The 21,990-nt window shown below is 41.1% G+C and overlaps 1 protein-coding gene across 4 annotated transcripts in view; it reads left to right on the top strand.

Moving 5' to 3' along the window:
- Positions 1-21,990, top strand: part of PRKDC (protein kinase, DNA-activated, catalytic subunit) — a 187,854-nt gene that overhangs the window by 12,436 nt on the left and 153,428 nt on the right. For all 4 annotated transcript variants that reach the window (XM_033203538.1, XM_033203540.1, XM_033203541.1 and 1 more), the window contains exons 8-21: positions 2,060-2,115; positions 2,206-2,236; positions 2,720-2,877; positions 6,642-6,788; positions 9,809-9,973; positions 10,429-10,597; positions 11,259-11,308; positions 12,212-12,337; positions 13,116-13,268; positions 15,298-15,413; positions 16,070-16,229; positions 16,906-16,992; positions 18,174-18,293; positions 18,727-18,886. In XM_033203538.1, the coding sequence (XP_033059429.1) occupies positions 2,060-2,115; positions 2,206-2,236; positions 2,720-2,877; positions 6,642-6,788; positions 9,809-9,973; positions 10,429-10,597; positions 11,259-11,308; positions 12,212-12,337; positions 13,116-13,268; positions 15,298-15,413; positions 16,070-16,229; positions 16,906-16,992; positions 18,174-18,293; positions 18,727-18,886 (1,698 nt within the window). The remainder of the gene's footprint in view (positions 1-2,059; positions 2,116-2,205; positions 2,237-2,719; positions 2,878-6,641; positions 6,789-9,808; positions 9,974-10,428; positions 10,598-11,258; positions 11,309-12,211; positions 12,338-13,115; positions 13,269-15,297; positions 15,414-16,069; positions 16,230-16,905; positions 16,993-18,173; positions 18,294-18,726; positions 18,887-21,990) is intronic.

Here is a 21,990-nt window from a genome sequence, read left to right as displayed (position 1 = left end):
GTGTAGGATTGAGAAACTGTTTGTGAGAGACCAAGGGCTACTGCACCTGGCCAAGAGAGGGTTTTAAAAAAATAGAAGCAGGCAGGGCACGGTGGCTCACACCTGTAATCCCAGCACTTTGGGATGCTGAGGCGGGTGTATCACGAGGTCGGGAGTTCAAGATCAGCCTGGCCAAGATAGTGAAACCTCATCTCTACTAAAAATACAAAAAAATTAGCCGAGCGTGGTGGCAGGCACCTGTAATCCCATCTACTCGAGAGGTTGAGGCAGAGAATTACTTGAACCCGGGAGGCGGAGGTTGTGGTGAGCCGAGATCATGCCACTCCCCTCCAGCCTGGGTGACAAAGCGAAACTCTGTCTCAAAAAAAAAAAAGAATTTGCACACCCGTGTTCCTAGCAGCAAATCCATAGTAAGCCAAAGGGCCAGAACCACCCAAGTGTTCATCCAGGGATGAATGGATAAAATGTGACACATAGACACAACGGAACATTATTCAGACTTGAAAAGGCAGGAAAGTCTGACACATGCTGCAGCATGGATGAACCTTGCAGACAGGATGCTAAGTGGAATAAGCCAGCCGTGAAAGGCAAATAATGTGTGATTTCACTTACACGAGGTATGTAGAATAGTCAGATTCACAGAGACAAAGTAAAATAGAGGTTACTGGGGCTGGGGGAGGGGAAATGGGAGTTAGTGTTTGATGGACACCCTTCTGTTATTGATGGTGAAAACATTTTGGGTATAGACCATAGTGATGGTTACACAACAGTGTGAATATATTTAGTGCCAACGAATTGTATCTGTACACATTGTTTGAATGATAAATATGTCTGTTTTACCATATTGAAAAAAACAGAACAAGACCATGCTTGTACATGGAGTGGGCCACTAGAGGGAGGGGCTGCAGGAGAGTGGACTGTGGAGGGCAGAGCCTGGAGTAGTCTGTCTTTGCCAAGTCGCCACACCCCAAACCCACTGTGTACTGTGGGTGTCCTTGTGTCTGCACACTTGTGTTTACTAACATGATTACTTTCTATTTGAATGACCTTTTCCCCAACTAGTACCTATTCTTTCAGTCTCAGAACAAATGCTACCATATCTGGAAAACCTTTATAGAATACTCATAGTTGGAAGAAATCTGCTTGTCATGAATTCCAAAGTAGCTTTTCTTCGTATCTTTTTTATGCCACCATCCTGCAACCATGCAGATGTATCTCTGCTTTAAGGCCTCTCTGACCACATTCTCTCTCCAGCTCCTATCACATCATCATCAGGGCTCTGTCTCAATTATGTCAGTCCTTGCAATAAAAGCAAACAGTTCTTGAGTCCTTGTTGATTATGAGTCACTGTTAGAAGGGTAGAGAAATTAGTGATGAATAAAGCATGACTCTATAGCTACATTGAATAATCCCGCGGGAGACAGTTATGCAAATAACTGTGATGTCAGTCAGGCCAGGATTAGAGCCTCATGTTATAATTGTGTACCTGTTTTATCTTCCCTTTTAGTTAATAAGTTTGCTGAGGTCAAAGATCATAATTTATTTGTATTTGTAATTGTCATAATATCTTGGCGTGTACTGTTTTTTTCCTGTTTTTTTTTTTTTTCTTACATGTACTACGTGTTGAGTAAATGCCTGGGTGTATTGGGGAGAAATGGTATGTTTGGTCATGAGTCAGTTATTTTATTTAATCCTCCAAACTATCCTAAAAGAAAGGTATATACTGTCCCTATTGCAAATAAGAAAATTGAGGCTCTGAGAGATTATCTAACAGAGCTTGTAAGTGGTGAGTCGGTGTTTAACTCTCTCAGAGCTTGTAAGTGATGGGTTGGTGCTTAAACCATGTCTTTGTTATTACAGATTTTCTTTCTGTTTTTTCGCAGTCATAACCGTGCAGCAGTAATAACTTGCAGCCTTAGCTAGATGTAATGATGAAAGATGTTTCTCCTGAATTCACAAGAGACTAATGGGGTTAATATAGGTGTCAAGCTGTCTGTAAAGTGTGTCATGTGATACTGTTATTACGATTGGTAACAGAGGCTTCTTGGTATTTCCCTAGATCCCCAGACATCAAGGGAGATTTTTAATTTTGTACTAAAGGCAATTCGTCCTCAGGTAGGATTAATATTACTATTAATATTATTCTAATGCCTTTACAGTGTAGACTTTCAAATACTGATGGTGAATTTTTTTTTTCTAAAATAGATTGATCTGAAGAGATATGCTGTGCCCTCAGGTAGGATTCTGTTTATAATGAGGTATAATATTTTAGATTACTAAATTAACATCTCAGGTAAGCCTTTGCTTAAACTTTGAATGAAAGCAAATGTGATAACATCTGTGATGTTTCACACAGTTATTTACAGGGAGGCTTTTGGTGACTTAGTAAGCTCTGGTTGAAATGGTGATACTCAGGTTACATGGTTGAAATCATTTTATTTTAGGATATCTTTCAGGGGATCCAGGCTGTTCGATTCTGCCTTTGCCTCAATGAATCCTGATTCCACTTCTGACCCTTGTATTGGGATTTGTTAGCGAAGTTATGGGCCTGTTGATTGGCAGCGTTAGAGGCTGACAGGGATCCCTGGGTTACTGTAGTGTAATGGTACTAGATCTTCCTGAGCACAGTCTTGACTTTGATATATCCCTGCAGGTTTTTTGGTTTTCTGTTCTGTCTTATGTCGTCTGATTTTAAATATAATGGCTTTTGCATTTGCAGCTGGCTTGCGCCTATTTGCCCTGCATGCATCTCAGTTTAGCACCTGCCTTCTGGACAACTACGTGTCTCTATTTGAAGTCTTGTTAAAGTGGTGTGCCCACACAAATGTAGAATTGAAAAAAGCTGCACTTTCAGCCCTGGAATCCTTTCTGAAACAGGTACCACACATTCAACTGTCATTTAACAATATTCTTTCACACACACAATTAAATTCCCATTGTATGCATACGTGTTTGAAAATAAATATAAGTTGATCTGTTAGCTTCTGTAGTATTTAAAGCAGAAAGCTGTTGATCAACCAGCCTCATGGGAGGCAGCCAGACTGAAAGAGAGCTAAGGAGATGCCAGATTTGATTAGGGCCTCAGAGCCCAGATTGAGACAAGTCTAATGGAGCGAAGACATGGTGGTGAGGAGGTGGCCGAAAGGGCTGGGAGGTCAGGACTGGAGAGTGGGTGGAGGCCTGAGGATAGCTGAGCCCCATCTGTCCTGGAAGAGGAGGGCCAGCTGTCTCCAGGGGACAGATAGATGCTTGCATGTCAACTTGAAAACAAGGAGCGCCTCTTTGCTGTTGTGGATTTTCCACCTCGATAGGAGGTGGTTATAGAATCTGCACCTGCGTATGTGGAAGCTTATCTGGTCGGCTGAGGAGACCTTGCTTGTCATTCTGAGCGCTGGTCTCCAGGATATCCTGGGCTTCCAGAGGTGTCCGCAGGGGCCTGGCCACTAAGGAAGTGGACTTCTGGGGTTGCTCTGAGGGAAAGGACTGGAGATTCATAACAAACATTTTCTTAGGGGCCCTGCTATATACATGGGTAAACAGTAACTGCATTCACAGGGTATCCTTGCAAACCTGTGTGAACAGTGTTGCAGTTGTGTTAGCCTGAGAGTCACAGCCAGGATGTGTGGAAGGAGAAGAGAGAGCCCTAAATGCAATTTACTAATGCCATCCTTTTTTTAGGTCTGGGCCTGCCTCCCAAAAAACTGAGCTGATGGGTCTCGTCTTTGGCCCCTGCCTCTGTCGCCTGTCCCTCTTGCCTCCTTAGCCTCCCTGCTGTACTTAGCCTTCCTGTCAGACTGTGTTCTCCCTGAAGTCACTCTTGGCTTTGAGGTTACCTCTTCTTGGTCCTCCTCATAAAACTTCTGTTCCGCTGAACTTGGCTGGCCTTAGTTGCTAAGGGAAATAAAAATCTGAGGAATTACTTTTTACTGATTCATATGAATATGTTTGCATCTCAGTGAACATTTACTGCAATAAACATCTTGACAGAATTTCATGCTTTGTTAGCAAGGAGGAGTGTCCGGGATGTGTGCAGAGGGATCATCCCTGGTGGCACCCCTGGGGCCTTGTTCCCTAGTGATGCCTGCCTTTCTTAGCGCAGGGCTGAGTGGGGCATGGGCCTGCAGGGAAGCATGCCAGCCCTCCCTCCACTGCGCTGGTTGTTTTTAATGAACCACGCAGACACCTCTGTTTCACATCTTTGCCAGAGACTTCATTCAGTTCCCCATTCCAATTCTTAACAAAAACTACATTGAATAGATTTTAGAGTTTCATTGAGGAAATATATTCTACCTGCTAATCTCTACCTCGTGAGAAAGTTGTACGAGCTTAGTCAGGGGAGAAGTTCAAGAGAACCATCCTCAATGCTGCCCTCAGTACTGATACTTGTTGCAAGTTTGGGAGTTTCCAATACACCCTCAAATTTGATACTCACAGCTATGGTTTATTACATCTAAAGGGCCCAGATAAAAATCAACCAAAGGAAGCAGCACATGGTGCAGAGACTAAGAAAGTACCAAATGTGGAGCTTCCCTGGTCCTATCCCCACGGAATCAGGGCAGCATTCCTTTCCCAGCATCCATGTGTGACAGCGTGTGTGGAGCATTGACTGGGTGCTCCCCCGAACCTCTGTGTTTTGAGTTTCCCTTGGGGCCCCACCTTGTAGGCATAGTGGGTTGTTGGGTCTCAGCTTCCAGGGATTCTGTGTGACCCAAAGCTCCCATTCCGAGTCACATTGTTACCAGGTGTGGCCAGCCCCACCCTGAGTCCCATTATTAGATCATCCCTTGTGACCTGAGGCCCCAAGCAAGGAGAGAGACCCTCCTTCCCTCCTACTTCAGAATAGGGAGTGAGGAGAGAGGAAGAGGGAAAGAGGACTTTACATAAAGGATGCATAATTTTTTGGCCTTAAGATTTTCCTCTATGTTGAATGTATTTTCCTCACGGTGACATCTGTATATATATATTTTTTTTTTTTTTTTGAGATGGAGTTTTGTTCTGTCACCCCGGCTGGAGTGCAGTGGCGTGAGCTTGGGTTACTGCAACCTCTCTCTCCTGCATTTAATCAATTCTCGTGCCTCAGCCTCCCAAATAGCTGGGATTATAGGCACCTGCCACTGTGCCTGGATAATTTTTGTTTTTTTTTTTTTTTTTTTGAGACGGAGTGTCGCTCTGTTGCCCAGGCTGGAGTGCAGTGGCCGGATCTCAGCTCACTGCAAGCTCCGCCTCCCGGGTTTTTTGCTATTCTCCTGCCTCAGCCTCCCGAGTAGCTGGGACTACAGGCGCCTGCCACCTCGCCTGGCTAGTTTTTTGTATTTTTTAGTAGAGATGGGGTTTCACTGTGTTAGCCAGGATGGTCTCAATCTCCTGACCTCGTGATCCACGCATCTCGGCCTCCCAAAGTGCTGGGATTACAGGCTTGAGCCACCACGCCCGACCTTGTATTTTTGTTAGTGACAGGGTTTCACCATGTTGGCCAGGCTGACCTCAGGTGATCCACCCTTCTTGGCCTCCCAAAGTGCTGGGATGACAGGTGTGAGCTACTGCGCCCGGCTGACATCTGTATGATTAATTTTTAGTGGCAGTGTAATATATAATGATATTTATGAGCCATAATGTTTTGATCTGTCCTCTGTCTGCTACTGTTGAATAATTATTTTCGAGTCTTTAATATTATATACAGGAAATAGTTGAATAAAGATGCATTAAAAACATGCTTACTGGGAATACAATAATAGAAAATTAGCAGTGTTTAGGTGGTTACACATTATAGTATATAATATTTGGTATTCTGTAATTAAGTAAAATGATATTGTTGTTTGTTTACTTCTTGAGAAACATTTATAATATGTTTTGTGAAGAAGTAAATTATGAAACAGTATATACAATGTTTCATTCTTCTAAAACAAATAGGGAGCAAAGTTCCTGAAGGTCACGCACTAAGACCTAGTGGCTTTAGGGGGATTGGGAAGTGTATGGATAAATTGGCAATGGAAGGTGGGTTTTTTTTTCTGTCTTTGATAATTGTCTAGGTAGATTCCTTCCATTCTTATTCTGGACAGTCTTTGTGCTGAAATGGGGAATGCTCTTTGAATACCTGTATTAGTTCTTGCATTTAGGATCTTGTCTCTTGGTTTGGTAAATAATGATCTGTTTGCTTCTCAGATGACATTTTCCCATTGCATCACTTGATTTAAGCTTTATAGTTTGTAGTGTATTTTTTTGAAAACTGAGATGTCTTGTCATTCTGATTGTTCTGAACTGTACTTATTGATGACGTCTGAAATCACTGTTCCCCTGACAACTCTCTTTCACTGTGTGGGTGACAGGTGAGCTCTAAAGACTGCTCTTTGCTTCCTCAGAGAATCTTACTTCAAAACCTGTTTTTTTTTTTCTTTTCAGACTTAGGCGTATCCTTGGTCTCTTAGTCCCTTCTCTAGGAAAAATGTATCACATAACCTTATTTAAGACACTTTTCTGAACCTGATAGAGACGAAGCAAAATGGAAGCAAAGGGTCTTTATGATTTAAAGCAATAGTGTGTAACTATAACAGTACATTAGTAGCATCTAAACAGTTCTAGTTTTTCCATATTTGTAAAGATTCCATTGCTATTAAATATTTCAAAATATTATGTATTTGCAGGTTTCTAATATGGTGGCGAAAAATGCAGAAATGCATAAAAGTAAACTGCAGTACTTTATGGAGCAGTTTTATGGAATCATCAGAAATGTGGATTCGAACAACAAGGAGTTATCTATTGCTATCCGTGGATATGGACTTTTTGCAGGAGTATGTCTTATTAACTTACCCTATTTTGTCTTGGTTTCACGTGATTGTTTAAAGGAATCTAATTTATTGCATTTTGAGTAGTGTCTAATACTTGCAACAATACAGCAGACCCTTGAATAACATGGTCGTGAACTGCACAGGTCCACTTACATGCAGATGTTTTTCTGCCATACAGATAAAAAATACAGTGTGTGCTGGATTTGAAACTTATATAGAGGGCTGACTTTTTGTATATGAGGCTTCCACAGAGTGACTGTGGGACTTGAGTATGCATGGATTTAGGTATACTGAGGAGGCCTGAAACCAATCCATCCCGCATATCCTGAGGGTCACTGTATTAGTGTTGTTTATTAACAGTTAAGATTCCTTCACTGTCTACTATGTACTGGAATTCTTTATATGTGTTATCTCAAGTTCTCCTAACCCTTAGGAGCTGAGTATTACTCTATTTTGCAGATTAGCAAACCGAGATCAGAGAAATTAGGAAACTTGTTAAGAGACTCAGAATTGACAGAACCAAGGCATAAGTCCAAGCGTGAAGAGTAGAAACACATGTTTCCCCTCTATACTATGCTGCTCCTTATTCCTAAAGTAAAATTGTAGTTGATTTCACTCAGTTTTAGAAAGAGAAGTTAAAAAAAAAGAGTTTATATGACAGAAAGAGATATATTTAAGAATATTAGCTAGGTGTGGCAGCCCACACCTGTAATCTCACCACCTTGGGAGGCTGAGGCGGGTAGATCACCTGAGGTCAGGGGTTTGAGACCAGCCTGGCCAAGGTGATAAAACCCTGTCTCTACTAAAAATACAAAAATTAGCCGGGCGTGATGGCGTGCATCTGTAATCCCAATTGCTTGGGAGGCTGAGGCAGGAGTATCTCTTGAACTCAGGAGGCAGAGGTGGCAGTGAGCTATGATTGAGCCACTGCACTCCAGTGTGGGCAACAGAGACACTATCTCTCTTAAAAAAATTTTTTTAAAGAAAAATATTAAGAATAAACCTCGTTATTTCTTCTTAGTGGAACTTTGTGACTTCTGCTTTGTAGAAAAAAACAACTAAATTCCTTTTTCTTCCTACAATCTCTCCCTTTTTTTTCTTCTTTCTTCTTTTTTTTTAATTTTTGAGTTGGAGTTTCGCTCTTGTTGCCCAGTCTGGAGTGTGATGGCATGACCTCGGCTCGCCACAACCTCCGCCTCCCGGGTTCAAGCAATTCTCCTGCCTCAGCCTCCCGAGTGCTGAGATTACAGGCATGCACCACCATGCCTGGCTATTTTATTTTTGTATTTTTAGTAGAGACGGGGTTTCTCCATGTTGGTCAGGCTGGTCCTGAACTCCCGACCTCAGGTGATCCGCCCACCTTGGCCTCCCAAAGTGCTGGGATTACAGGCATGAGCCACCGCTCCTGGCCTCTCCCTTTTTCTTTTCTTTTTCTTTTTTGCCTCTCAGGCTGGAGTGTAGTGGTACAATCATGACTCACTGCAGCCCTGACTTCTAGGGCTAAGCGATCCTCCTGCCTTAACTTCCTGAGTAGCTGGGACCACAGGCATGAGCCACCATGCCCAGCAAATTTTTTAATCTTTTGTAGAGATGATATCTCACTTTGTTACACAGGCTGGTCTTGAACTCCTGGCTTCAAGCGAACCTCCTGCCTCAGTCCCCAAAGCACTGGGCTGACAGCTGTAAGCCACCGTGCCTAGCCTTTCCCATTTTCTTAATCTTCATCTCCATTTGTCTCTGCTGCCTTCTTTAAATATGCTTAGGGCAGAAGAAACAGAATGGCAGAAGGCTCTGAGCTAAAAGATCGCATGGGATTTTCCCTTTACACAGTGATCTACCCCCACTTGAGCTTGTCCCTGTGGCTAGAGCATGATAGACAGGAAAGGGGAAATGAGGTGCACCATCACATCCTCTGGGAGTCTGGACTGGATTCAGAAGTCCTGGAAAAGAAGCCTTGGAAAAGTCTGAAATTGAGCAATTGCATTAGCACATTTGTGAGTTTGAAAAAATGTCTCTGGTGTGGTGTGGAGCGTGACATGGAGCATCTTCCAGTCATGTGTGGACTCCTGGCCTCTCCTGTAGATGGACAATCTTGGGGGCAGAGACTGCCTCTCATTTGTCCTCAATACCCACTGTCTAAACAGTGCCTAGAACATAGCTGACAACCAGTAAATGCTTCCTGTGTGAATAAGTATTTAAAATGTGATTACATATTATTACACAAAGCATCTTTATAATGAGATACCATATTTTATTTATTTATTTATTTATTTATTTATTGAGAAGAAACCTCACTGTTGCCCAGGCTGGAGTGCAATGGTGCGATCTCAGCTCACTGCAACCTCCACTTCCCGGGTTCAAGCGATTCTCATGCCTCAGCCTGTTGAGTAGCAGGGATTACAGTTGTGCGCCACCACGTGTGGCTAATTTTTGTGTGTGTGTGTGTTTTTTTTTAGAGGTGAGATTTCACCCTGGTGGCCAGGCTGGTCTTGAACTCGTGACCTCAGGTGATCTGCCCGCCTCGGCCTCTCATAGTGCTGGGATTACAGGCATGGGCCACTGTACCTGGGCAGATATTGTATTTTATATCTGTATTTCTTCTTAATTAAAAAGCTTATGGTTCACGCCTGTAATCTCAGCACTTTGGGAGGCTGAGGTAGGCAGATCACCTGAGGTCAGGAGTTCAAGACCAGCCTGAGCAACACGGAGCAACCCTGCTTCTACTTAACAATACAAAAAAAAAAAAAAAAAATTAGCCAGGCATGGTGGATCATGCCTGTAATCCCAGCTATTCGGGAGGCTGAGGTGGGAGAATCACTTGAACCCGGGAGGTGGAGGTTGTGGTGAGCTGAGATCATGCCATTGCACTCCAGCCTGGACAAGAGCAAAACTGCGTCTCAAAAAAAAAAAAAAAGCCTTGTTAAATTTGTGTTTATAATCACATGGCTTAACATGACACCTTAAATATCATTATTTTGATCTTGTTAAGATTGATGAAAACTTATGTTTTCCCTTTTCTAAAGCCCTGCAAAGTTATAAACGCAAAAGATGTTGACTTCATGTATGTTGAGCTCATTCAGCGTTGCAAGCAGATGTTCCTCACCCAGACAGACACTGGTGACGACCGTGTTTATCAGATGCCAAGCTTCCTCCAGTCTGTTGCAAGCGTCTTGCTGTACCTTGACACAGTGAGTGAACTAAACAGCACAGTTTTAAGTATTTAATCTTCATTTCTTCAAATAATTTGATGGAGTCATACAATACATTTAGCGTAGGCACTGTTGGGAGCAATGTGACAGTTTTAGTTAGTATTTTGTGGCAATACAATTATTGTCATGAAACTTGATTTTTTGTTATCCAGAACAGGAAAAAAAATACTTGTTTCTCTTGCCATCTTTCTGAAAGATTTGGAATTGTTGCTTGGGATAGAATTGCACCTCAAGACAATTTTTACTCTGTGTGTGTGTGTGTTTTTTTTTTTAAGGCAATCACAGTATAAATGTTAAGCAGCAGGTTAGATGACAAACCATGTTTTTCTTTTAATAAGTATCTAATTAAGTTGTAATTACTTTGAATATTTGTATTATTCCTGTATTCATTGATTCCCTCCTTTAACTCATGGTTTGCTGATGATTTCCGATAGGTTCCTGAGGTGTATACTCCAGTTCTGGAGCACCTCGTGGTGATGCAGATAGACAGTTTCCCACAGTACAGTCCAAAAATGCAGTTGGTGTGTTGCAGAGCCATAGTGAAGGTGTTCCTAGCTTTGGCAGCAAAAGGCCCAGTTCTCAGGAATTGCATTAGTACTGTGGGTAAGTTTGCAATTTATTGTTTTTATGAGTAATGATGGATAATTAACACATTATTTGATATAGGTAAAGAGAATCTGTTTACCAAATTCTTTTGTATCTTTGATACAACTTTTGATGAACTAAATTTTGGTAGACCAAAATCTCTTCCTTTTTTCATCCTATTACCTCTAAATTTTAATAGTTTTACGTTTTTGGGATTTTTTCTTTTTTTTTGGAGACAAGAGTCTCGCTCTGTCACCCAGGCTGGAGTGCAGTGGTAGAATCTTGATTCACTGCAATCTCTGCCTCCTGGGTTCAAGCGATTCTCTTGCCTCACCCTCCAGAGTAGCTGGGACTACAGGCGCCTGCCACCACGCCTGGCTAATTTTTGTAGTTTTAGTAGAGACAGGGTTTCACCATATTGGCTAGGCTGGTCTTGAACTCCTGACCTTTTGATCCACCTGCCTCAACCTCCCAAAGTGTTGGGATTACAGGCACTAGCCACCGTGTCTGGCCAATGATTTTAAGTTTTAAAATTAAAGCTGTTAATGAACTTAGAAAATAAATTGAGAGGTAAAGTTGGGTTCCAAAATAAAATGACTGGTTTTTTTTTTTTTTTTTGAGTGTTTGATTCTATTTTTCAGTGTTTCCTTCATTTTTGTTTTTTTTTTTCTTTTTTCAGTGCATCAGGGTTTAATCAGAATATGTTCTAAACCAGTGGTCCTTCCAAAGGTAAATTCTGAATTTAATGTTTAGAAAATTAATCTGTTATCACTGAAAGTTAGGAATGTTGCTGAGGTTTTCGAATATAATTTTGCAAAAGTGGCCGTTCTTTTCTTGGTTATTAGCAATGCCTTACATTTTGAAAAGCATAGGACATGATACCTCTGTATTTTGTTAGGCGAATGCATTTCTAAGGTATGAAACATCTTTAAGCATAACTTTAGGTTTTATACATTTTCGTAAACCAGAAAATGTTTTCTCTCTTGAAACTCTAGGACAGATTGCTAAGGGAGGCGTATCTTAGTTCCCAGAAATTGTAGGACATATGATGAGATGAAAGATTGAACTCTGTATGAAAGCAAGATTATTGCACATTCAGTGGATATTGTATTGAAATACTTCTTGGTGTGTCACAGTTTTAGTCACAGAAGAATCACATATTTTTCAGCTTTTTATTTATTTGTTTATTTTTTGAGACAGAGTCTCGCTCTGTCATTCAGGCTGGAGTGCAGTGGCGCAATCTTGGCTCACTGCAGCTTTCCCCTCCAAGGTTCAAGCGATTCTCCTGCCTTAGCCTCCCGAGTAGCTGGGATTACAGGCAACCGCCACCTTGCCCAGCTAATTTTTGTGTTTAGAGACATTTTGCCATGTTGGCCAGGCTGGTTTCGAACTTTTGACCTCAGGTGATCCGCCCACCTTGGCCTCCCAGAGTGCTAGGATTACAGGTATGAGCCACCGCACCTGACCTCAGCTTTTTAAATTATGCTTTTATAATACAATGTCTTCCTTAATTATATGGTCTCCTATGGGTGGCAGTTTAATTTAGAAAATTCTGAAAACCAGCATGTTCTGGCAGTAGTGCTGCTTCTGAGAATCCATCATTACATATTGTCATACTGTCTTTCTGACCAGGGCCCCGAGTCTGAATCTGAAGACTACCGTGCTTCAGGGGAAGTCAGAACTGGCAAATGGAAGGTGCCCACATACAAAGACTACGTGGATCTCTTCAGACATCTCCTGACCTCTGACCAGATGATGGTAATATTTACCATTTGAAAGCCATAAATGTACCTTACTTCCTCTATTAGTCTTCATAGTTTAGACATAAGACTTATATCAGAATTATGTTTTACTAACTTTCAAAAATTTAAAACTATACTTCAAAAATAAAAAATTAAAGCTATGAATCAGGAAGTTAGAATGAGAGTAATAAATGAATTGAAAGAAACACAGACATAGAATTCCTTTAACATTAATTAGTTACTGTTGCTGCGTTCTCATTTTAATTTTAAATAGCGAGATGGTACAGCTCATGCTAAGCTGTTCTTCCTAACAGGTCCAGTCTGAGGATGGATATATATGTATTTGTGTGTATTATATATGTGTATGTTTATATATGTGTGCGTATTTACTTATGTATGCACATAAGTATATGTGCATATCCTTACATGTACACCTAGTGTCTGTAGATGCATATTACACATATTTGTGTTTATACATACACATCCACAAATTAATTGGGGTAAATGCTTTGACAAGGTTGGCCTAAATCTTCTCACTTAACACTATATACAGAGTAAGTATTTGTTACATGACTGGATAAATGATATCTGACTGAAATGATGCTATTATAATAATTTAGGAAGGTATCTTGCAGCTTGAAAACTTCCAGGTAAATCTGCTACAGTTTATCATCACTGTTTCCATAATACCCAAATCAGCACATACATCTGTATATGTGTCTTAATGCTTATAAAATACTCATACTGTTTTGCACAAGATTTTGAAGTTTATTGATTTTTTTTTTTATTTAAAGGATTCTATTTTAGCAGATGAAGCATTTTTCTCTGTGAATTCCTCCAGTGAAAGTCTGAATCATTTACTTTATGATGAATTTGTAAAATCCGTTTTGAAGATTGTTGAGAAATTGGATCTTACACTACAAACACAGACTGTTGGGGAACAAGAGGTTAGAAATTTTTATTAGTAGTAATTTTTCATTTTTGTATCAACTGTCTTTGCATATAAATATTTAGGGGATAATAGCACATTTGTAGAGGAGGACTGAAGAAAATTCAGTTCTTCAGGATTATTATGTGCCATTGATGCATTTCTGTTGGATGTAACCTATTGTATAGAAAATGTTATTACTAGATGGTTCAAAAAGTAATTTATATATATATTTTTTTATAAAAGTTATTTACTAGGCTCATTTGTTTCTTATTCCTTAGCAATAGTAAACAGTGACAGAAATCTTATGAAGAAATGACTTTGTGTAGGATAGGGAAACCTGGGGTTGCTCTTGTTTATAGTTAAGGAAACTTGTGGTACAAGGTGTTAAATGTGTTCCTGTGATAGAAGAGTATAGATGATAGGAAGAGAAATAAGAAAATGCCCTCCCTTTTTTTTGCACCTAATTTTCCTAGCCTGGGTTAAAGATACGTCGTGGCTTAGACCTGGTGCGGTTGGTCACACCTGTAATCCCAGCACTTTGGGAGGCTGAGGCGGATGGAGCACAAGGTCGGGACCATCCTGGCTAACACAGTGAAACCCTATCTCTACTAAAAATGCAAAAAATTAGGCAGGCATGGTGGTGGGTGCCTGTAGTCCCATCTACTTGGGAGGCTGAGGCAGGAGAATGGCATGAACCTGGGAGGCGGAGCTTGCATTGAGCCGAGATCACGCTACTGCACTCCAGCCTGGGCGACAGAGACTGTCTCAAAAAAAAAAAAAAATTAGCCAGGCGTGGCGGCGGGCGCCCTAATCGCAGCTACTCAGGAGGTAGAGGCAGGAGAATGGCGTGAACCCCGGAGGCAGAGCTCGCAGTGAGCCGAGATGGTGCCACTGTGCTACAGCCTCAGCGACAGAGGGAGACTCTGTCTCAGAAAAAAAAAGATACGTCATGGCTTAAGGCCACCAGCCTGGAGCTGCCCTGCTCTTGTCTGAGGCATTAATGGTAACTGGACTCCACAGTAATTAGGCTGACAAGAAAGAACTGAGATCCTGGGGAGGCATCTCGCTTGCTTTCGACTGCAGTGATTGTTTCAGACTAGATCATGCTGATTCGAGTTCACGCGTCAGTACCTCCACTGCAGTCCTGAGAAGTTAGACAAGAGGTAATGGGGAGAATGTGCAGAGGAAACATGAAGGGAAAACGGTACAAGCCCGTGGTCACATCAGCTTTGTTGTACTTGCAGTATTCTCTTTTTCATGCTGAATGATAGGTAGTAACACTGATGTGTGCTTTATTGCTCTTGTGCTTTGCATATGTCTAAAATAATTTTATTTAAAAAAAAAACTTGCCCAAAGGGACTTCCTTGAACTGTGTCAGCTGACAGACCTGCATTTTAGAACACGTGTGTGTTCATTGCTGTCTTCAGTGGCTTCCCTTTCTCCTCTGTTCCCTGCCCTTCCAGCTTCGTTCCAACAGATCAACGACCACCTGTTAGCACTTCCCAGCTATGTTTGGTCTCCAGCCTCCTCCTCCCTTGTTGGTTTCTGCTCTCTATTTCTAGCTACTTATGCAACATTTTAATTTGAATACACAGTTGTGTTTGGTAACACAAATTTGGCGACACTTAGCATGTTTAAAACTGATCTTCGTGCACTTCCACAATACCATATTTTTCATTTATCTTAATACTGTTAATAATTTCTCTGTTTCTCTGTTTCTTCACTTGAAATCTCTAGGTCACCTGTTAAAATTCTGTCTCTGTCAAGGCATTTTTGCTAGCTCCCTCAAGAAGTGCTGCCCACCCTTGGCATTTTTCTATTTGTCCCATTCTCTCATCACTTCCCGAGAGTCCTTTTGATTAACGCTTTCTGCAAGTCCTGCCCTTATCAGACCATAGCTCTTGAGCACCCATCTTGGTCTTTCTTGCTGTTGCATTCTTTCTTCATAGCATCAGGCCTTGACCATGAAGTCAGTTGGAAAGTTATTTGTTGAGTGATTCGTGATTGAATGGTACAATGTTTCTTTGCTACAATTACTCTTTAAGAACGGAGATGAGGCTCCTGGTGTTTGGATGATCCCGACTTCAGATCCAGCGGCTAACTTGCATCCGGCTAAACCTAAAGATTTTTCGGCTTTCATTAACCTGGTGGAATTTTGCAGGTATTTTGTAAAATTCTAATTATTTAAGAAAGAAAATGATTGTTACTTATTGGCTGTAATAAAGAAAATCCCTTATGTAGATATAAGAAATGAAATAATAGGCCGGGCGCGGTGGCTCACGCCTATAATCCCAGCACTTTGGGAGGCCGAGGTGGGCGGATCACGAGGTCAGGAGATCGAGACCATCTGGTTTCACCCGCTAACACAGTGAAACCCGGTCTCTACTAAAAATATAAAAAATTAGCTGGGCGTAGTGGCGGGCATCTGTAGTCGCAGCTACTCAGGAGGCTGAGGCAGGAGAATGGCGTGAACCCGGGAGGCAGAGCTTGCAGTGAGTCGAGATTGCACCACAGCACTCTAGCCTGGGCAACAGAGCGAGACTCCATCTCAAAAAAAAAGAAAATAATAAAAGACAAACTCTATGATCGATTATATAGATCTTTAAAAATGTATGTAAGTGTCCTAGCTTACAGTTTTCATTATTTTTTATGTTTAAAAGATCCTCAGAGAAAAATGGATTATAGATATAACTAAACATTTTAGGATACCTAAAAATGTTATGCAATGGAATTGTAGCTTAGTTATTTGTGACCCTTATAATTTTAAGATCAGTATGATAAAAATTTCTACCTTCAATTTCTAATTTGTTTTTACAGAGAGATTCTCCCTGAGAAACAAGCAGAATTTTTTGAACCATGGGTGTACTCATTTTCATATGAATTAATTTTACAGTCTACAAGGTTGCCCCTCATCAGTGGTTTCTACAAATTGCTTTCTATTACAGTAAGAAATGCCAAGAAAATAAAATATTTCGAGGTGAGTCTTTTTTGCAGGACGTTGAATCTTGCATTTTTTTAGGTTATGAGTTTATATAAATGTATCATAAAATATGTGATTGTGGCCTATGCAGTTTTAAAGTCTACTAATTTTATTATATGTGTTTTAAAAAATTGATAGGAGTGGCTGGCAGTTGGATAGCACTCTAAAAAGCTAGCAGCATTTTTTGCCGTGATGCTCAAGCACCTGGCTAATTATGTAAGATTAACAAGGCCTTTCAAAGTGTGGTCGCAGGACGAGCATCCTTGAGCATTGCTTCCTGCATCAGAAACTCTGGGGGCAGGGCTCTGCCGCCTGTGCTAGGAGCTACCAAGTGATTCTGGCACCTAGTAAAGTTTGAGAACAACTGGATTAGCATTCTGGACGCTTCAGCCAGTCACATGACGAGCCCACCTGGGAATTACAGGGTGAGATGAGAAAGAGGGAATGGACTTAGTCGTTTCCATGGCTTCTCACTAGCCACCACCTTCCCTCCTCTTGTTCTGACTGGCCTGTGCCTTGAAACGTCTGCAGAGTTGATTCTCCCTCCTGTCTTCATTAGATGTTGGTAACTTGAAATGGATTCACCCCTCTGAAGACAGGCTGGGAGCTACTGGATTAGGATACAGTCTCCTGATTCTTGTTCAGTGTACTAACTTGCTGTTTTATTTGACAGGGAGTTAGTCCAAAGAGTCTGAAACGCTCTCCTGAAGACCCAGAAAAGCATTCTTGCTTTGCTTTATTTGTGAAATTTGGCAAAGAGGTAATTTTTAAATGATTAATCTTAGTGTTATCATGAACTATTTTTAAATGAATGTTTATTGAAAAAATCCTAGTGATCATAAATAATTATTTTAAGAATTGGGGCTGGGTGCGGTGGCTCATGCCCTTAATCCCAGCACTTTGGGAGGCCAAGCTGGGCGGATCACAAGGTCAGGAGTTCGAGACTATCCTGACCAACGTAGTGAAACCACGTCTCTACTAAAAATACAAAAATTAGTCTGGCGTGGTGGTGCATGCCTGTAATCCCAGCTCCTCAGGAGACTGAGGCAGGAGAACCGCTTGAACCCTGGAGGCAGAGGTTGCAGTGACCTGAGATTGCGCCACTGTGCTCCAGCCTGGGCGACACAGTGAGACTCTGTCTCAGAAAAAAAAAGAATTGTGTCAGGTCAGGAGGCTGGGGGAGGAGAATAGCTTGAACCTGGGAGATGGAGGTTGCAGTGAGCCAAGATAGTGCCACTGCACTCCAGCCTGGGAGACAGAGCGATACTGTGTCTCAAATAAATAAATAAATAAATAAAAATAAAAATAAAAATGTGTTTGCTAAATCTAGAGTGGGAGTGAGGTCCTAAAAAAACTAGTAGAGGAAGTTATTGTGCTTCAAAAGTCCCTCAGCCAGGCATGGTGGCTCAAACCTTTAATCCTAGCACTTTGGGAGGCCAAGGTGAGTGGATCACTTGAGAGCAGAAGTTCAAGACCAGCCTGGCCAACATGGTGAAATCCCATCTCTATTAAAAATACAAAAAGTTAGCCAGATGTGGTGATGTGTGCCTTTAATTCCAGCTACTTGGGAGGCCGAGGCAGGAGAACTGCTTGAAGGATGGCAGAGGTTGCAGTGAGCGGAGTTGCACCACTGCACTCGCCTGGGTGACAGCACGACTCTATCTTACAAAAAAAAAAGGCCCTCGAGCTCTCTTAGCATAATTCAATTGAGTGATGACAACTCAAAATGAAATAGATTCTTGTTTTTCCATGTAGTAGGTATTAAGCATTTCAACAAATTAACTTTCCTGGAGGTTAGTGTGTAATTTGTAAGTGAATGTGGTCATGTCAATAAAGGCTACGTGCCCATTTTTGTATTTGAGAATAGGGCAAATACTTTTTAGTTGATTTTCAAATGTAGGCTCTATTCAGATACACATTATTGTCTTCTTTCTTGTTAAGGTGGCAGTTAAAATGAAGCAATACAAAGATGAACTTTTGGCCTCCTGTTTGACCTTTCTTCTGTCCCTGCCTCACGACATCATTGAACTCGATATTAGAGCCTACATTCCTGCGCTACAGGTAGGTGTTGTCTTGAACAGAGCCATCTGGGCTCTGTTCAAGACATCTGGGACTGTTGTGAGTCCCAGAGCACATGGAAACACCACGCTCTTGCCAAGGCAGTCCCAGCAAGTGTTTCCTCACAGGCGTACCAGGGTCAGGGTCCGTTTCTGCCACTTACTGGCTTTGGGACTTAGACCCTTGGTGACTCTGAACTGCACTTGGAGGTCAATGTGAGAGTTAAACCTGTGTGTCTTGAAAGGCTGCAGTATACTACAGCCACAGAGACAGCTGCTTGCTTTCCTCCTAATTACCTGGACTGCACACTCCAGTAGTGTCGGGTGTCCAGCAATAAAAGGAGTATTAATTAGAAACCACAATTACGTGGTGTTTTTTTTCCTTTAAATCTTATATTTCTTGTGTTTCAGTTTAACTTGTTTGTGTTAACATACAGATGGCTTTCAAACTGGGCCTGAGCTATACCCCCTTGGCAGAAGTAGGCCTGAATGCTCTAGAAGAATGGTCAATTTATATCGACAGACATGTAATGCAGCCTTATTACAAAGACATTCTCCCCTGCCTGGATGGCTACCTGAAGACTTCAGCCTTGTCAGGTAAGGTTTAGAAGAATTGCGATGTGTATTGTAATTAAAATGGAAATGGAGTAACTATAATAGGTAGGACTGTATTTTTGTAACTTCTGAAATGTAAACCCAATGTGTTCAAAATATGTTTGATTGCTGTTTTTGTAATTTCCCTAATTTATCTGACTCTAATTGTGATAAAGAAACATAGTTGAGGTATTAAAAATATTTTTCATTTACTCCCTTATAGCTTACTAAGATTTATAAAATCTTCAAAGACAAGGACTGTCTTAAATACCTTGAAATTTTTATGGCTCCTAATACACTGCTTTGCAAAAAAATTTGTTGAATAAATCAGTCAGGAATTAAAAACTTCAGAAAATTCAGTAGTGATTTTGTATTTTTACTTTCACTAGATTTTTATTGCTTTTTAAAACATAGCTGATGAAGCACGCACACTAAGGGTAGCTAATTAAGAATTGGGAAAAAATGTCATCATAGAAAAAATAGGTTTGGGAAAAGAGTCAAAGAAGAAAATTATCTGTCCAGGTAAAAATATTACTAGTCAAGAAAAAAAGTAGGACTTAAGAGTTAGGGTGGGGCACGGACTTACTTAAACTGGAATGAAAAGAGACCTTGTCATCCGATGCAAGCAAACAGATTCCTTTGGGAGAAAGACTGAAGTATTTGTAAGAATTTAAGCTTTACTATCTTCAAAGTAGAAGTCAAGTATTAATTTGTAAGGTTTTTTTCTTCATGAGGCCAAAAAAAGAAATACAGAAAAAAAATTGTGAGGTTTTACTTATGTAAATCATTATTTTACTGTTAAATCTTACTTGCTTGGAAACATTAAGTGAAAGTTGTGTGACAGATTTCACGCACTGTGTCTGGTTTTTGTGACATCCTCAGTACATATGCAGAGTTTATGAAGAAAGAGTCACAATTTTTTTACAGATTGTAATAACAAGTATATTTTAAGAGACCAAAATTACAAACTAGTTGATCTTTATAGCTTTTAAAATTCACATTTATGTAAGGAGTGCCGTAATTTGAGTGTTCGTGACAAATACATCACTTAGTAAAATGAATGTATCTGATAGCATATATCTTTGTAGTATTTAATTTTCTTTTTTGAGTTCTGTTAATTAACTCATTGAAAAGATTTGTTTTAGATTAATAAAGGAAGTTACTGTGATTGTTTTAAAGGATTTGCCTGTTAAACATATACTCTATCTAGATTATTCGATCCTTGAGAAAAGCAGAAAGTAAGCAACATTAGGTGGCAAAACAAAATCTATCATGTTAGAGACAAAAGTTAGTGTTTTAATAACTTCTTTTGATGTATCAAACTTCCAGAACAGTTGTAGTAACAGTAAAAAGAACTCCATGAGTTCTCTCTCGATTCACCAGTTATTACGATTTTGTACCATTTATGTTATCGCATGTACTTTCTCTATTGTGTGTTTGTGCATGTTTTTATATTTACATGGGACATTTTTTTCGGAACTGTTTGTGAATAAGCTGAAGGTGTCATAGATCTTGAAGACTTCATTGTATATTTCTTAAGAGTGAGAACATTTTTGCATAACAACAGTATTATTATCAAAATCAGGAAAGATAACATGGATACATATTCTTCCAAGTAACAGTCAATAGGCACATTTTTCACTTGCCCTATTAATTTATTTTTTTAGCTGCATTTTTCCTGATTTAGAATTCAGTGTAGGATCATGTGTTACTTTTAGTTGTAACTCTTTTTTTTTTTTTTGAGATGGAGTCTCGCTCTGTCGCCCAGGCTGGAGTGCAGTGGCCGGATCTCAGCTCACTGCAAGCTCCGCCTCCCGGGTTTACCCCATTCTCCTGCCTCAGCCTCCCGAGTAGCCGGGACTACAGGCGCCCGCCACCTCGCCCGGCTAGTTTTTTGTATTTTTTTTAGTAGAGACGGGGTTTCACCGTGTTAGCCAGGATGGTCTCGATCTCCTGACCTCGTGATCCGCCCGTCTCGGCCTCCCAAAGTGCTGGGATTACAGGCTTGAGCCACCACACCCGGCCTTAGTTGTAACTCTTTAGGCTTCTTTAATGTGGGATAGTTCTTCAACCTTTCTTAGTTCTTATGACTTGTCATTTTTGAAGACTGCTGGCCAGTTATTTTGAACAGTGTCCTTCCATGTGGGTTTGTCTGATGTTTCCTCTTGGTGAGTTTTGGGCTATGCCTTTTTGACAGACACTGGGTCCTCTTCAGGACCCTTGGTGCCGTTGCTGGTTGTTTCCACTCTAACCATTTGGTCAGTGTTTGCATCATCTTTTTGTGGTCATCAAGTTACTATTTTTCCCTCTTGTGAGTTAGTAATTTGAGGCATTCCACACTCCACTTCCTAGAGTGATCAGTCCCGAGGCCTTTAGGTGGTACAGAGGAAGGTAGATGCTGGGCAGGGGGACGTCCCAGGTGCTCCCAAGGGCGTGAGGAGGTCATCCCCCACGGGGTGACCTGGCATGGGATTTACCCAAGCCAGATGAGGCACCCATGGGTTGGGACAGCTGTCTGGGATGTCGGGGTGCACCCAGGAGGGTGATGGAGGTAGTAGTTTGGTTACACACAGGGGATTGAACAAATACATAAATTCGTTCAGAATAAGGGAAACTAGGTTTCTCATGTTGGAGTGAGCTACAAATACAGAAAGACAGGAAATTGGAATGGACACTGTGGAGCTGCATTTGAAGTGGGTATATCAGTGTGAACCCGTTGTCCTCCCTCTCCCTCTGCGTCTCCCCAGTTATATATGTGTGTTCACATATGGATGCATCTAAATAAATGTGGAAATAGGACTGAGAGAGAGAGTGTGTGTGTGTTTGTGTGTTACATATACTCTGGCCTCTGAAGGCACCTGCCTAGGAGTGTGGTACCTGAATAGTAACAGGCAAACCTGGCACCCAGGTCATGGCCTCCAAATCTCATTTTCTTTTTCTTTTTATTATTTTTTTGAGACAGAGTCTCACTCTGTTGCCCGGGCAGGAGTGCAGTGGCGCAGCCTTGGCTCACTGTAACCTCTGCCTGCTGGTTTCAAGTGATCCTTCCACCTCAGCCTTCCAAGTAGTTGAGACTACAGGCATGCACCACCACTCCCAGCTAAGTT

The sequence above is a fragment of the Trachypithecus francoisi genome, unplaced genomic scaffold, assembly GCF_009764315.1.
Source record: "Trachypithecus francoisi isolate TF-2019V2 unplaced genomic scaffold, Tfra_2.0 Lachesis_group7, whole genome shotgun sequence".
Taxonomy (NCBI): domain Eukaryota; kingdom Metazoa; phylum Chordata; class Mammalia; order Primates; family Cercopithecidae; genus Trachypithecus; species Trachypithecus francoisi.
This window is presented reverse-complemented; position numbering and strand designations above follow the sequence as displayed.